A 14453-nucleotide genomic window follows, 5' to 3' on the forward strand; every position below is an offset into this window, starting at 1 on the left:
TGTGTCATCTAAATAATATGTGACTTGAGGGTGGTTTATTATTGTGCAATAGTTTTTCTCATGAAAAATTAAGAACATAAGCCTTTCTTTCTTTATCCCTTTGTGGTATTTCCCTGCCTCTATCCAGGAACAGCAGAAATTATAACCAGACTGCTGGGCAAGTCAGTGCTTCATGTCCCCCTAAGACCTTGGAGCCAAGGCTGCAGCCTAACGTACTTTCTCAGGATGTCAGGCATGCCTTCATGTGGGCTGAGGGAGCCCAGGGAGTAAGTCAACGCCTCTAGAGCCAACTCAGCCTCTCAACAGGGCTGCTGAAGCGTTTCTTCAGCACAAAGAATTCTTTCATTTGTGAATCACAAGAGCTCATCTTTCAAGGCGGCCAATTCCTGGGTTTCTAGTGCTTATTATTCCTTAGATAAGAGGAGGCTTGTCGTGGGGATCCATTTGATGTATACTTAAACATTCATGTATCCCTTGTTACTCTGAACTTTCCTTCTACTCTGCTTTGGCCAGTAATCAGAGATACATGTTCAGCTAAGAGCATATTTCTATCCTGCCCATTTTCTCCATCTCTTTCAGGGTGCTTTGAAGACAGTGTTGAAATTTGCTATCTTATAATCATTCCCATGGCAACAAGCTGTGAGAAGACAAACAAACACAGGGTTAAGACTTCACTGCAGGAATCAAGCAGATGGAAAAATCAGGCTGTGAGGGAGAAAACCTTTATTTAAACATAAATATCTTTAGGAAGAGAATGAAGAAATGAGAAACTGACTAAAAGCAGCTTAGAAAGGTAAGAAGTGACTATTTGCTTATGCTTTTACCTCTCTAATTGACCTCAGTGCGAAGCCTGTCTTTAAATTGAGCCTGCAAAGGAGGACATGATGTAGGCTGTGGGCACTTATTAAAGAGAAAGAAAACCATGAATGCAGCTGTAGTTGGTGGCTGAGACTCACCCCAGCATAGACATGCCTACCTTTGCCCCCCATACAGCAGAAGTCGAAGCAGGTTCATTGGTGTAAATCCAGAGGGAAGTCACCGTATCAAAGCCTGGTGTCCATGTGGCTCTTAGCCAGCCTGTTGGGGCTCTGCAGTCTCAGAGGAGGCAAGGGCAGGGGGCCAGAGTGAATCCCATCACCTCAGTCAGATTCTGGCCATGGGGCAACCATGGTTAACCTTGGTGGAACCAGGGCGGAGTAGGATGTAACACTGGACTGAGCATTTTTTAAGGGTTGAATTGTGTGTCCCCCGCCCCCCAATTCATATATTAAAGTCCTAACCCCCAGTAGCTCAGAATGTGACCTTATTTGGAAATAGGGTCATTGCAGGTGTAATAAGTTAAGATGAGGTTATACTGCAGTAGAATGGGCCCCTAACCCAATATGACTGGTGTCCTTATAAAAAATGGCAATGTGGACACGTAAACATACACACACGCACACACACTGGGAGAATCCCATATGAAGGTGAAGGCAGAGGTCAGGTGGTGCATCTACAATCCAAGGAATGCCAAAGATTGCCAGTAAAGCACCGGAAGTTAGGGGAAGACCTGGAATAGATTCTCACTCACTCCCTCAGAAGGAACCAACACTGCCAACACCTTGATCTCAGACTTCCAGCTTCCAAAATTGCAAGGCACCCAGTTTGTGGTACTCTTAGGGCAGCCCTAGGAAACTATCACAGCACTTTTCCAGGAAGCTGCTCCCCAGGTTGCAGATACATGCTGCTGCTTCCTATCCTGGAACCAAAACAAACTTCACGCTAAGTAGCCGTCATTAAATTCTGCCCTTATAAAACTCACTTGACTTATCCAGTGCCAAGTGCAGTATTGGATGAGTGGATGATATTTTGATCCTTTCCGCAAAGTTAAAAGTAGCAGACAATCAGAGTTAATGACATTGATGCAGACACAGCAGACAAGGAAAGGCAGCGGTTGTTGTTGGTTCTCTTTAAACCATACTATTTTAGGAAAGCCAACTTTGGCTTAGTGTAAAAATTCTCCAAGACCAACTCTCCAAGAAAACGAGTTCCCTTTCATGCTTGGAAGAAGACAGGTTAAATTCCATTTATCATCTCAAATGTTTTATCATTTGGTGCCTGGAGAATTTTAGTCTATGAAATGAAGCTTATAGTAGGCCCAAAATCTGCTGGAGCTTGTTAACATTTTACTAATGATATATTTTTTTCATTCTAATAAGATTCTGTTTAATGGGTTTGGATCTTATACAAATAGCACAAGAGGAAATAACTCAAAGTTTTAGAATTTTATACTATCTGTTGACAAATATGTTATTGATACTATATTGCGGAAAGGAGGACAGAATTCGTTTTTACAGAGTCATGGGGACAGGGGTAGAGTCCTTGGAGGTAGGTTACCCCCTGGGCTAAGGGGAGGAGACATGATCAGGTGGAGCTCTGGGACCAGCCCCAGCTTCAATGAGAATAGCTCTTCTTTGGTCTGTTTCCTGTGGATTTTGTCCTGTGTGAAGGTTTTCACATGATCCTTGCCATTCTGGCTTCCAGTACACTCTCAGCTACTCCCTAAATAAAAAGCTACTCCTGTCAGGCCAATCTTTTACCCATGCCAATTCCAACCAGGAGGGTTTGGCTCAAAGCTACTCACTGCTTAGAAAGCACCCTTTACCCCTCCAGCAATTTACCCTTACACTACCTTCAAGGAGGAAAGAATCAACTCCTCTCCAAAGTTGTCTCTAAACAACTGTCTTCCTTGACTTTGAATTGCCTAAGAGCTGACCTTTGCGGTTTAAATACTACAATCTCTCACTTGTTTATAAACTACCTTAAAATTATCCTTCAGCTATGATATGTATATATGTGATGCTTTCAAAATAGACTATAAGCTCCTTTAAGATGGGGGTTCATCTTTTGCTCCTTGTATTACTGGTATTATTAATTCCAACACTATACATTGAAAATGAAATATGGGTTAAAACAGTAAGTACTGCCCAATTTCGTTACAAATACTAGAAATTTTAGAATTTTGCCATCTATCAAAATTTATATCAAAATGAGTATAGATTTTTATAACCCAAAATAAGTATAATTCTTAACAGACTGTTTTGTTGTAAGAATTTATTCAGCTAAAAGGTGACAGAAAAAAATGTGAGCTGTATTTTTAAATTAAAAGCATATAATGGTGAAGGTGGTTAAAAAAACCACATAAAAGCTTTAAAAAGTGGGAGAGAAAAGGGGGATGACTCAGAAAGAAAAAATTAGATTTTTATTATAAATACAATCTAAAAAAAAAGGAGGGCTTCAAATTCAACAGAGATAACATAAGAATGTTTAATTATACAGTGTTCTCTAATAAGTATCTGTACAAAACTTAAGAATTAATTATTGATGGCTCTCCTTAGACACTAGCAAATATACGTTTATTTGTTTAGATTGGTTTCTGGCACCAAACTCTTTAAGAATTGAAATTTTAATGACTTCACTAAATATGTTCTCGTCCTTCATTCCAGACATGAGTTTGTCCTTTGCTATGCTGCTCATGAATGCTCGGATGCCAGCAATGATGCAAGAAACAGATTTCATATTAGTAAAAGAAAACAGTCTTGAAGCAGCTTTTATGAGGGATAAAGAGAAGCAAGTAACTTAGTTATGTTAAACCTGTATTTCTGCATCACTGAACCAAACACACAGATGGAAACCTAACTGGATCCAAAGAAGGTAAGGAAGACCCTGAAAGGATTCAGAACTGAGCACCAAGACATAATAAAAGCAAACAACCAAAGCCAAAACACGCAGAGGAGGTCAAAGTCAGAGCTGAAAACAATAAGTGAAGTAACTGAATTTGCTTTGATTTCAGGGTAAGTGACCATATAACTTATTATCCAAAGTGGAACACTTAGGCACTGTTAATAATTATGATGGGAAAACCAGGACTGTCCCAGGAAAACCAGAACATATGGTAATCATATTTTAGAGGCTACTGTTTCATTGATGATGAAAAACAGTACACACTGAAATGTGAGCATAGACAAAATGTCAGCATTATTGAGCATTTCCTGAATGCCAGGCAGTGCTGTGTTCTGGGACTATAGTCATGAACAAAATGGTCCTTAAAGAGCTTATAATCTGTTTAGTGTAGACATCAGCCTCAAAGGGTCTCCTGATATACCTTTGAAATTAGATAAAATTAAAATCCAAATGATATACATTAATTTAAATTTGATGACATGCAAAACATTGTAAAAGGTGCTGAGAAGAAAGATGTCAAGACAAGGCTTCTTTCTTAAGATGTTTATAATTAGGGAAAAAGACCATATGTAAAAAGTTAAATTACTATGAAAGACAAATACTAACTCAACATAGCTGTGGGAGAAATGTCATGAGATAATGCATAATTAATTGACAAGTTAATCATAAAGAAGTAATTGTTAAAGGAATTCCTAGAGGGATAAGTTCCTTCAGTCAGGGGTGATTGGCTTTATGGAAAAGCATTTGTCCTGGGTCATGAAGACCAGGTAGGACTGGGGTAGATAGGAGAAGGAGAGAGAGGTGGAACATGAGAACTAAGCTCAGAGGTAGGAATGTGTAGGGCGATTTGAAGGACCCTAGATCAGCCAGTGTGGAGGAGTAGAGACAGGGCTGGAAAGATACTTGACTCTTAAAAAAATTTCCCTCAAAGATTTTTTTACCTTTTAAAAAATCGAAATACAGTTTATTTACAATATTATATTAGTTTCAGGTGTATAACATAGTGATTTAATATTTTTATAGCTTATACTCCTATATATATGAATATATATGTGACTATATATGAATCTATTTAGATGTACATATCTATATTTATACATTAGATATATACCCAGTAGTAGAATTGCTGGATCATATGGTTCTGTTTTTAGTTTTTTGAGGTACCTCCATACTGTTTTCCAAGTGGCTGTACCAGTCTACATTCCCACAAACAGTGTACTAGCGTCCCCTTTTCTCCATTTCTTCACCAATATTTGTTATTTGTGGTCTTTTTGTTGATAGCCATTCTGACAGGTGTAAGGTGATACCTCACTGTGGTTTTAATTTGTATTTCTCTGATGATTAGGACTGTTGAGCATCTTTTCATGTGCCTGTTAGCCATCTGTATGTCTTTGGAAAAATATCTATTCAGGTCTTCTGCCCATTTTTTAATCAGGTTGTTTATTTTTTTTGATATTGAGTTGTATGAGCTGTTTATATGTATGAGCTGTTTATATGGCCCCTTATTGGTCATTTGCAAATATTTTCTTCCATTCAGCAGGTGTTGATGGTTTCCCTTGCTGTGCAAAAGCTTTTAGCTTCAAAGCTAAATGCTCTGGGGGCTTCTCCTCCCGATGCCAGACCCCCAGACTGGGGAGCCTGACATGGGGCTCAGAACTCTCACTCCTGTGGCAGAACCTCTGCGATATAATTATTTTCCAGTTTGTGGGTCGCCTACCTGCTGAGCATGGAATTTGATTGTATTGCAAATGCACCCCTACTACCGTCTCATTGTGGCTACTTTGTCTTTGGATGTAGAATATCTTTTTTGGTAGGTTCCAGTCTTTTTTGTCGATGGTTGTTCAGCAGTTGTTATTTTGGTGTTTTCATGAGAGGAGGTGAGCTCAAGTCCTTCTACTTCACTATCTTGTCTTCCTCTCCTTTATCGTTATATAATGCCCTTCCTTGTCTTTTGTTATAGACTTTGTTTTAAAGTCTATTTTGTCTAATATGATTATTGCTACCCCTGCCTTCTTGCTGTTTCTGTTTGTATAAAATCTTTTTCCATTCCCTCATTTTTGGTCTGTGTGTGTGTTTAGCTCTGAAGTCAGTCTCTTGTAGGCAGCATATAGAAGGGTCTTGTTTTTTATCCAGTCAACCACCCTGTGTCTTTTGATTAGAGCATTTAGCCCATTGACGTTTAAAGTAATTATTGATATTATTGCCATCTTATTACTTGTTTTCCAGTGTTTTTGGTAGTTCTTCTTGTTTATTTCTTTTTGTTTGTTTGTTTCTTCCCTTGTGGTTTGATTATTTTCTTTAGTAGTATGCTTGAGTTCCTTTCTTTTTGTTTTTTTGCATCTATTTAAGTTTCTGATTTGGGGTTACCATGGTGTTCATATATGTTGTCATGTAACTATATGCTTGTTTCAAACTGACAGTCCTTTAAGTTCAAACACATTCTAAAAGATCTACATTTTTTTCTCTCCTCCCTCACATTTTATGATTTTGATCCCTTAACTGTTTATTGTAGTTATATTTTATTTTATTTATAGTTTTTGTCTTTTAATATTTATACTAGCTTATTTAAATGGTTGATCCACAGCCTTTACTACTGGAGTTTTTCCTTTCCTATGACTTCTTACTTCTTGTTGTAGCCTTTTCTTTTCCACTTAGGGAAGACTTTAACATTTATTTTAGGGTTGGTTTAGTACTGATGAACTCCTTTATTTTTTGCTTGTCTGAGAAGTTCTTTAGCATTCCTTCAACTCTAGATGATAATCTTGCTGGGTAGAGTATCCTAGGTTGTAGGTTTTTCCCTTTCAACACTTTAAATATATTATGCCACTCCCTTCTTTCTTGTAAAGTTTCTGCAGAAAAATCAGCTGCTAGCCTATTGGGGACTGGGTGTCTTGTCCTCGTATGTGTCTCTGTTTTTTCTCTTGCTGTCTTTAGAATTCTCTCTTTTTCTTTAACTTTTGCCATTTTAATTATGATATGTCTTGATGTGGGTCTCTCTGTGCTTCCTGTACTTGAATATCTGTTTCCTTTTTCAGGTTCAGGAAGTTTTCAATCATAACTTTTCCAAATACATTTTTGACCACTTTCTCTCTTCTCCTTCTGGGACCCCTATAATATGAATGTTAGTATGCTTGATGTTGTCCCAGAGGTCCCTTAAACAAACTAGTTTTATTTTTTTTTAATTTATTTTTCTTTTTGCTGTTCTGATTGGGTGATTTCCATTATTCTATCTTCCATGTTACTTATGTGTTCTTTATTACCTAGTCTGCTTTTAAATCCTTCTAGTGTGTTTTTCATTTCCATTATTGTATTTTTCAGCTCTGACTGGTTCTTTTTTTTTTTTTTTTAATTGGAGTATAGTTGATTAACAATGTTGTGTTAGTTTCAGGTATACAGTAAAGTGATTCAGTTATATATATACATATGTCCATTCTTTTTCAGATTCTTTTCCCATATAGGTTATTTCAGAATACTGAGTAGAGTTCCCTGTGCTATACAGTAGGTCCTTGTTGATAATCTCTTTTATATATAGTAGCGTGTATATGTTAATTTCTGACTCCTAATTTATCCCTGACTTGTTCTTTTTTTAATATTTTCTAGTTCCTTGTTAAAATTCTCACTGTGTTCATCTATTCTTTTCCCTAGTTCAGTTAGTATTTCTTATTACTAATGCTTTGAGCTCTTTATCTGGTAAATTATTTATCTCTGTTTCATTAGTTGTTTTATCAGGGTTTTTTGTTCTTTCATTTAAAACAAATTCCTCTGTTTTCTCATTTTGCTTAACTTTCTCTGTCTCTATGAAATTAGGTGAAACAGCTACTTATCCTGGTCTTGAAGGGTAACCTTGTGTGGGAACGTCCATATGCAGTCCATATCTGCCCTGTGGCTTTGGTGGGAGAGCTGGATCTGACGTGAGCATGAGTCACATCTTCCCCCAGGGTGTGCTGGCAGCTATCACCTTGGTGGGAGTGGGGGGGCTGGATATGGAGGGGCTAAAGCCAGAGCTAGCTGTGAGCTAGGGCTTCTCCTATGCTTAGTGGCCATTACTGCCCTACTGGGGGCAGTGAGGGGTCCCAAGGTGCTGGCGCAGAAGCCCTGAGGGTTGGGTCCAAGCTAGTTCTGTTCCATCTAAGTGTGTGCTCTCCCCTATTCCAGCAGTGGCACCATCACCACAGAGGGGAGGAGTGCTGGAGCAAGAAGGCCCAGAGTGGGTACCCGGTGTAGGCTGGGATATGTGCTAGGCAGTCTTGGCACACCAGTCAGAGCTCCAGACTGCTCGTGATCCACCACCTTCACGAGCACCAGTAATGGCCACCCTTGCCCTGTTTAGATGCAGTGCCTGGTCTGAGCTGGCTCCGTTTCCACCAGCTGTGCAACCTCCTCAGCAGTGGCAACCTTCACCCTAGTGGGGAGCTGCAGTGGAGCTAGAGGGGCTGGAGTGGATGCTTGGCATGGGCCAGGGTGTGCACTGGGGTGGTTGCAGGAAACCAGCCAGAGCCCTGGGAAGTTTCAATCTGCTTCCTTTGCCTGGTTCCCAGGAGTAAGGAAGCATGTGTATGCTCTTTAAGAGCAGAGTCTAGGTTTCTTATAGCCCTCCTGTTAGTCCCACTGGTTTTTAAACAAGCTAAGGGGACTCCTTTCCCGGTATCAGACCCCAGGGCTGAGGTGTCCTCTCCTAGGGCTGCGGGTCCTGACCTGATTGCTTCTCTTCCCCTCCTACCTGACTCCATGTGGATCTTTCTCTACAGCCTTGTTTGTTGTATAAGAGTCTTTCTGCCACTCTCCAGTTTGTTTTCAGTGTGAATTGCTCCACATGTAGATGTATTTTTGATGTGTTCGTAGTGGGAGGTGAGCTCAGTGTCCTTGTACTCTGCCGTCTTGATCTCCATTTTTTCCTTCTTAAAAGCAGCATTAGAAGTAGCAGAACAACTACTACCATGACAACTTTCATTTGTGATGGGCAGTGGGTTGTGTGTATATACCTGGATGCCTCCTACCTTTTCCACAGCACTGGTAACCTCCCAACCACTTTTGGCTGCCAGGCTTTTGAGAGCCTCCACATTGCCATTACTCAAGGATACCTAAAACACAAATAATTTGAAATGCTGTGAGTTCAGTGCAGATATGTGATCAAATATTTTCTGCTTAGAAAGTGGGCACTGTTAGAGCCAAAGTGATGATGTTGAGGTTAGAACTAAGTTATAGGAACATAATTTCTGTCTCAAACTCTTCATGCCGAATTCAAACAGGTAATGTGAGTCATATATGCTTAGCAGATTAGAATCATTTTAATTAGCATCTTAAGCAAAGACAAGAACACCCTTCAGTATGACTTGTAATCAACGGGTAATAAGTAAACTTGGATTTCCCTTTACATTTTATGGTCAAAAACATTAAAATGACTAATACTTCTCTATTGTGTTATAAAAATGCAAGCCAGTGGGCATGTCATTCAACACAAGCTATGATGAAACACCAGATCTCAATGTCCTATGTTGCTTGAATGCATTTGATGGCAGAGCATCCAGAGTCTGTATTCAGGAACTATACATATAATTCAAACAAGGCAGTGAAGCAGCTGGCTGATAACTAGTTACTGATAGCTTGGTTTTGTTTCATTTTGAGATGACTGGTTGCTATAATTCACCTTTTCATCTAACCTGTGTAGGCACAACATGAGTCAGTTAAATGAGGGGATTTCCATTTTTGTAATGAACTGATTTTTACATGAAGAGCTTCAGATCATAAAACTGTCACCTGGTTGCCAGTATCCCAGTGTATGCAAAGTGGAACCTCTCCTTTGTGGGAAATAATGTATTTTCTGGAAAAAAATTAAAATATTAAATAACAGTTTTCTTCCCTGTATTTAGCACACAGCAATAACTATGACAGTTTCTTGAACTGAAATCAGCAGTTTTAAAAAGCTGCCTTTACTGGTGGAACAATCAGAAAGAACAATTTCCATCACAGTAGTCTCCACAGTCAAAAAGCATCAGACCTTCTCTTTTTACGTTATGTGGGAATAGAGACACAGAGAGGGCTCTTTGCTATGTAATTTGTCAGATGAGAGAAGATTCCATAAAATCCTTACACCTGAGTCCCTTACCTGCCTAGGCGAATTCTCTTGCGTGCAAGAGCTCCACGATACCGTCTAAAATCATCCTTAAATAAAAAACAAAGTAAAATCAATAAATTTCTAATATTTTAGTGCTACAATCCTTAAGTTTCTCTCTCCTAAGTCAGTTGAAAAGGCTAATTGGGACAAGGGGTCTCTACGTGAACTATCTATCTTCAGGTCAGAGTTGGCAGTAAGGCAGCTTATTCCAAAAGACTTAATTCCGATGAGTGTAGAGCAGCATAGAGAACTGGGTGTAAGGTGGGAGAAGAGAGTCAGAAATGAGACACAGAAGATGATATGCTTCCAACAGCAGCATGTGGCTGAGTAGATGTGAAGTCTTCAGGGACTTCACCATTTAAAGAAATGACTAGAGTGATTTGGAAAAAGAAGAAAAAGACCATTTTACTTTGTGATGCAGAAAAGAAAGAAAACCAAAGGGGAGTAGACATGGAGGTTGTTGCCAGTTCAGGGAAAGATTCTGTGTGGAGCTCTGTACCCACAGCTTCCCCAGAATAAGTGGTCTGATTACTGAACCATACATGCTAATAACTGACCTTTGACATCGGTTTGATTCTGGGAAATGTGATCAGTTCTTCCTTATCATCGACAGCATTATAAATGAGAAACGCACTGTTGATATGACGGCCCCGGCCCCCAGACCACTCCTGGCAGTCAAAGGCCTCCACGCGCACTCCCACTTCGACACTGCAGACGGGTGACAAGGGCAATGGGCAGAGAACCTGAGCATGCCAGGCCTACTCTGCCCGCTGCCCCACCACCTCCTCCAGGGAAGGAAGAGAATGAGGACCCTGGGTTGTTTCATTGTCATCTGCTAATCTATGCAACTGTTAACATCCATTTCATCAGGTCGATTGATCTGATGTACAAGCTCCTGGGAGCATTTCTGCTTTACTTTCCCACTTTCAAGTGGTAAAAAGGCCAGTGGAACTTTATATACCTTCATGAACATATTTTGGTAATGGGGGAGGGGTGGTTAAATTGTGCCAAAGTCAAGTTTTCTCTCCTAAAAACAATAGTTCTATAATTTAAAAGCATCAAACACTGAAACTGGATAGGAAACACAGATGTTCTTTTTTACATTTAAAAAGAAAAAAATACTAAATTAAATCTTTTCTTTGTGTATCAAGAATAATAAAAATAACTGGGAAGTGGTTTGGACTTCATGGTGATAAATGATGGGTCCATTATGAAGTGGTTGACCACACAGTCACTGGGACTCTTTTGAGAGTGAAAGGAAGAATTAATAATTATGACAGGTGCAAAAACCAAGACCATCCTGGATCAAATAGGACATACAGTCACACTTATTATGAGACAAAAACCAACTTATCCTAACAGTGTTAGGAGGCCTGAAGTGGAACAGAGAGTTAAAATGTGTGTCTATGGATTTTGAAGATTAAGTGAAGTTTAAAAAAAATTAGAAGGAACTTGATTTTTTTAAACTAGTCACTATACTTACCTCCAGATTGAAATAAAACAAAAAATATTGCTTATGTGCAAGTTTGAATTCATTTATAGCAGCCTAAGAGCACCAGACATGCTTTACCAGGTCTGAAATGTATTGTTGACAATGGCATTGAAGACAAGACGATCTCCAACTGTAGATGGTCCCCGGAACTTAAACATGTCCACGGACTTCAGAAGGGGATGCGCTCGACACAGGCGGCTGATGAAACGAAGGGAAGGAGAGAGAGAAGAAAGTGGTCATTCTCCAGAATATTTTCAGGAACTGTTGCTTTGCTTAGTGGATGCAATAGGCCAGTGTTCAGGGTGCTTTCTAAATGAATATCTCTTTTAGCTCAAGAGGGAAATGAATAACTGGATTGTGTGTGTTGAGAGTGGTCCTGTACATTACCTGCAAATATTTTAGGAAATGCCGCACGTCCCCAGGCCGTGAGGTCTTTACCAAGATGCTGCTGCTCCTGCTCTTGTGGTGACAGTCCTGCTCTTGTTTTGTGCCCTATGGAAGTATCTCCAAAAAACAAACGGCTGTCGTTTGTTCTAATTTAAGGGATTTTTTTTCCTCCTGACAGCTCATGACTACAATCACAGAAAACTGTGACTCCCAGGTTGGAGTGGGGCACAGTGAAGAGAACTGTCAGCTGGTGCCATTCACATGCATTCCTTGGCTTCACTGTTACTTGAGTTCACCCGCATGTCAAAGACTAATTTTTTTCCCCTAAAGAAAAATTACTTGGATTGCTGCACAAAGCCTGAAAGGCTGCAAAGAATACATTTTACAATTTTTGTAGTGTGCGGAGTTTTGAAAATCTATAAAGAAAATTTAATCTCAGAAAGTTACTTCCATAATTTTCTACATTTTAGATTCCCACTGTAGTCATCCAATTACTCTAAAGAATTGTGCCAACAATAAGTGAACAGACTCTGCCATAGTTAATTATATTGTAAGCCTTTACAATAGAACAGGTTCAAGTGCTTTATTGTCATTAAGAGTGACAATGTCATTTTAAAAACAAGCTCTTATATTTGTGCACAATTTATAGGAAGGATAACCACAGGTTTCTAATTATAGTCGTAACTGTAGGCATATTACTAATAAAATTCCTCTAATTTGGGGGAAATAAAACCTTAACAGTTTTCAGTGGTTACAAAAATTGTCGGAAGGGCAGATCCTGTTCAAATGCATTTTCAGAGAACACAGTGTTCTTTAAAGCTGCTCAATTACCTACATGGCTTCATTAAGAATAAAGGAACCCTTTTTGAAACTGAGGAGCATTTAAAAGTACTTTTCTAAGTTCTTTCCTCTTTCTCATCTTATTTTTCAGTTAATCCTTTGGCCATGGTGATTCTAACCAGCACCTTCAGAGATCAGACCTAATTGTAAACCGCCTTTATAAAAGTTTGTATCTTGACCGTTTTTAAGTGTAAAGGCTATCTTCTGTTTCTATCCTGCATCTACTTTGTCATAAGTAATGTGACAAGGAGTTGCAGTGTCATAAGATCAACAGTCATAATTCAGAATCAAGTATTTCATTTTTATGTTTGAACCAAGAATTTAAACATTCACCTTCAAAAAAGGACAGAATAATTCTAAGGTAAACAGGAAGATGACTTATCATTTTCTCATTTTGATAAAAGGCAACATTATTCTCTACTTGTTTCCTTGACTGCCCAATAGCTGAGCCTCAGACCCTTCTATCCTCTCCCCACTGGTCTCAAGATCACAAGCCAAAGGTCCAAACCAAGAACCTTGCAGAAATAGTAGCCACTGTCTCCATCCAAGCCATGATCTGGCCACCAAATGTATTTCCATGATGGTTTGCATGGGGTGGGAGGACAAGTTCAATGCTCTGCACAGAGGTGCCCCTCGTGGAAACCGTTCCTTCTTCTTCATCACAAGTGGGATCTGAAAGGTGAATGTGAACAAAGATGGTGGAGTTAAATGCAGAACCTGAGGCTACAGCCTTTCCTTCAACTCATGGGATTTTTTAGAAAACATAAATTATTACCAAAGACTTAAAACTCCTGAAGAAATGAATAGACTTTATTTACAGTGAATTGGATAAGACCACAGATCAGAAAGGGCATTTTAGAGATTGTATTCCAACCCTGTTTTACAAGTCAACCAGAATTTTTTTTTTTTTTTTGAGGTACGCGGGCCTCTCACTGTTGTGGCCTCTCCCGTTGCGGAGCACAGGCTCCGGACGCACAGGCTCAGCGGCCATGGCTCACAGGCCCAGCCGCTCCGCGGCACGTGGGATCTTCCCGGACTGGGGCACGAACCCGTGTCCCCTGCATCGGCAGGCGGACTCAACCACTGCACCACCAGGGAAACCCTCAACCAGAATTTTGATTAAAAGAATGTTTAAGTTTAAGTTTGAGTTGCTTCAGGTGGAAGAGGGGCAGATCAGAGCAGGTCAGGGCAGAAAGAAATTTGGGGATTAATGGATATATTATTATCTTGATTGTGGTGATGGTTTCATGGGGGTATACATGTCTCAAGACCTATCAAGTTGTACACTTTAAGTATGGGCCATTTATGGTATGTTAATAAAGTTATTAAAAAGAAAGGGATTTGAGCTTTAAAGGGCCACAGACACTGAAAATCTGGAATAGTTTGCTGTTTGATAAACTTCAGAATGGGAATATGGCCTCCCGTAGTTACTGTTTTGTAGTGAATGCAGTCACAAACAGAAAAGACACAATACATTGTACTTCTTAGTGTCATTCTGCTTCTTTTGAATCATATCTGCTTCATTTACTGACAAATTGGTTTTTGACTCTCAACAATGGAGAAATCATTTACTTTGGCGGCAAAGCAGTAAAATGTATTCAGTTATATTGCCTGCATCATCAAGGGAATTACCAGCTAGGCTTATATCTCACGTACTATTGTTGAGGAGGTGGGAGAAAGAATTACAGAGTAGGGCACCATCCTGGTTGTACCGTCAGAGGCACAGCTGAGCTTCAGTGTGAGAGCACAGACATGCCCGGCTGTTTTTGGTAACTGGGAATGGAGCCTTTCTTATCACAGTCACATATAAGTGAGCAGAGAAGAGTGGTTACAGAGAATTAACTCCATTTCCTGATCTAATTATTATATTTTTCATTAATTGATGGTATTTTTCTT

At 39.5% G+C, this 14453-nt stretch overlaps 2 protein-coding genes across 12 annotated transcripts in view; one reads left to right on the forward strand and one right to left on the reverse strand.

The window, feature by feature from the left end:
• The window catches only part of ZCCHC9 (zinc finger CCHC-type containing 9), a 54535-nt gene that overhangs the window by 21808 nt on the left and 18274 nt on the right, over nucleotides 1-14453 (forward strand). For 8 of the 11 annotated variants that reach the window (XR_003792550.1, XR_003792556.1, XR_003792553.1 and 5 more), the window contains 2 exons: nucleotides 580-793; nucleotides 3486-3693. The gene's annotated coding sequence lies outside the window, so the exon portion shown is untranslated. Of the gene's footprint in view, nucleotides 1-579; nucleotides 794-3485; nucleotides 3834-10451; nucleotides 11319-14453 lie in introns of those variants that run through there. The other 3 variants (XR_003792560.1, XR_003792559.1, XR_003792552.1) reach the window with 3 other exon arrangements.
• Nucleotides 1-14453, reverse strand: part of ACOT12 (acyl-CoA thioesterase 12) — a 49623-nt gene that overhangs the window by 6225 nt on the left and 28945 nt on the right. The window contains exons 6-11 of the mRNA XM_029215856.1: nucleotides 13073-13229; nucleotides 11409-11528; nucleotides 10396-10546; nucleotides 9830-9885; nucleotides 9481-9544; nucleotides 8721-8804 (exon numbers count right to left, since the gene is read on the reverse strand). Coding sequence (XP_029071689.1) covers nucleotides 8721-8804; nucleotides 9481-9544; nucleotides 9830-9885; nucleotides 10396-10546; nucleotides 11409-11528; nucleotides 13073-13229 — 632 coding nt within the window. The remainder of the gene's footprint in view (nucleotides 1-8720; nucleotides 8805-9480; nucleotides 9545-9829; nucleotides 9886-10395; nucleotides 10547-11408; nucleotides 11529-13072; nucleotides 13230-14453) is intronic.

The sequence above is a fragment of the Monodon monoceros genome, unplaced genomic scaffold (genome assembly GCF_005190385.1).
Source record: "Monodon monoceros isolate NGI ecotype Baffin Bay Population unplaced genomic scaffold, NGI_Narwhal_1 Super_Scaffold_12, whole genome shotgun sequence".
NCBI lineage: Eukaryota > Metazoa > Chordata > Mammalia > Artiodactyla > Monodontidae > Monodon > Monodon monoceros.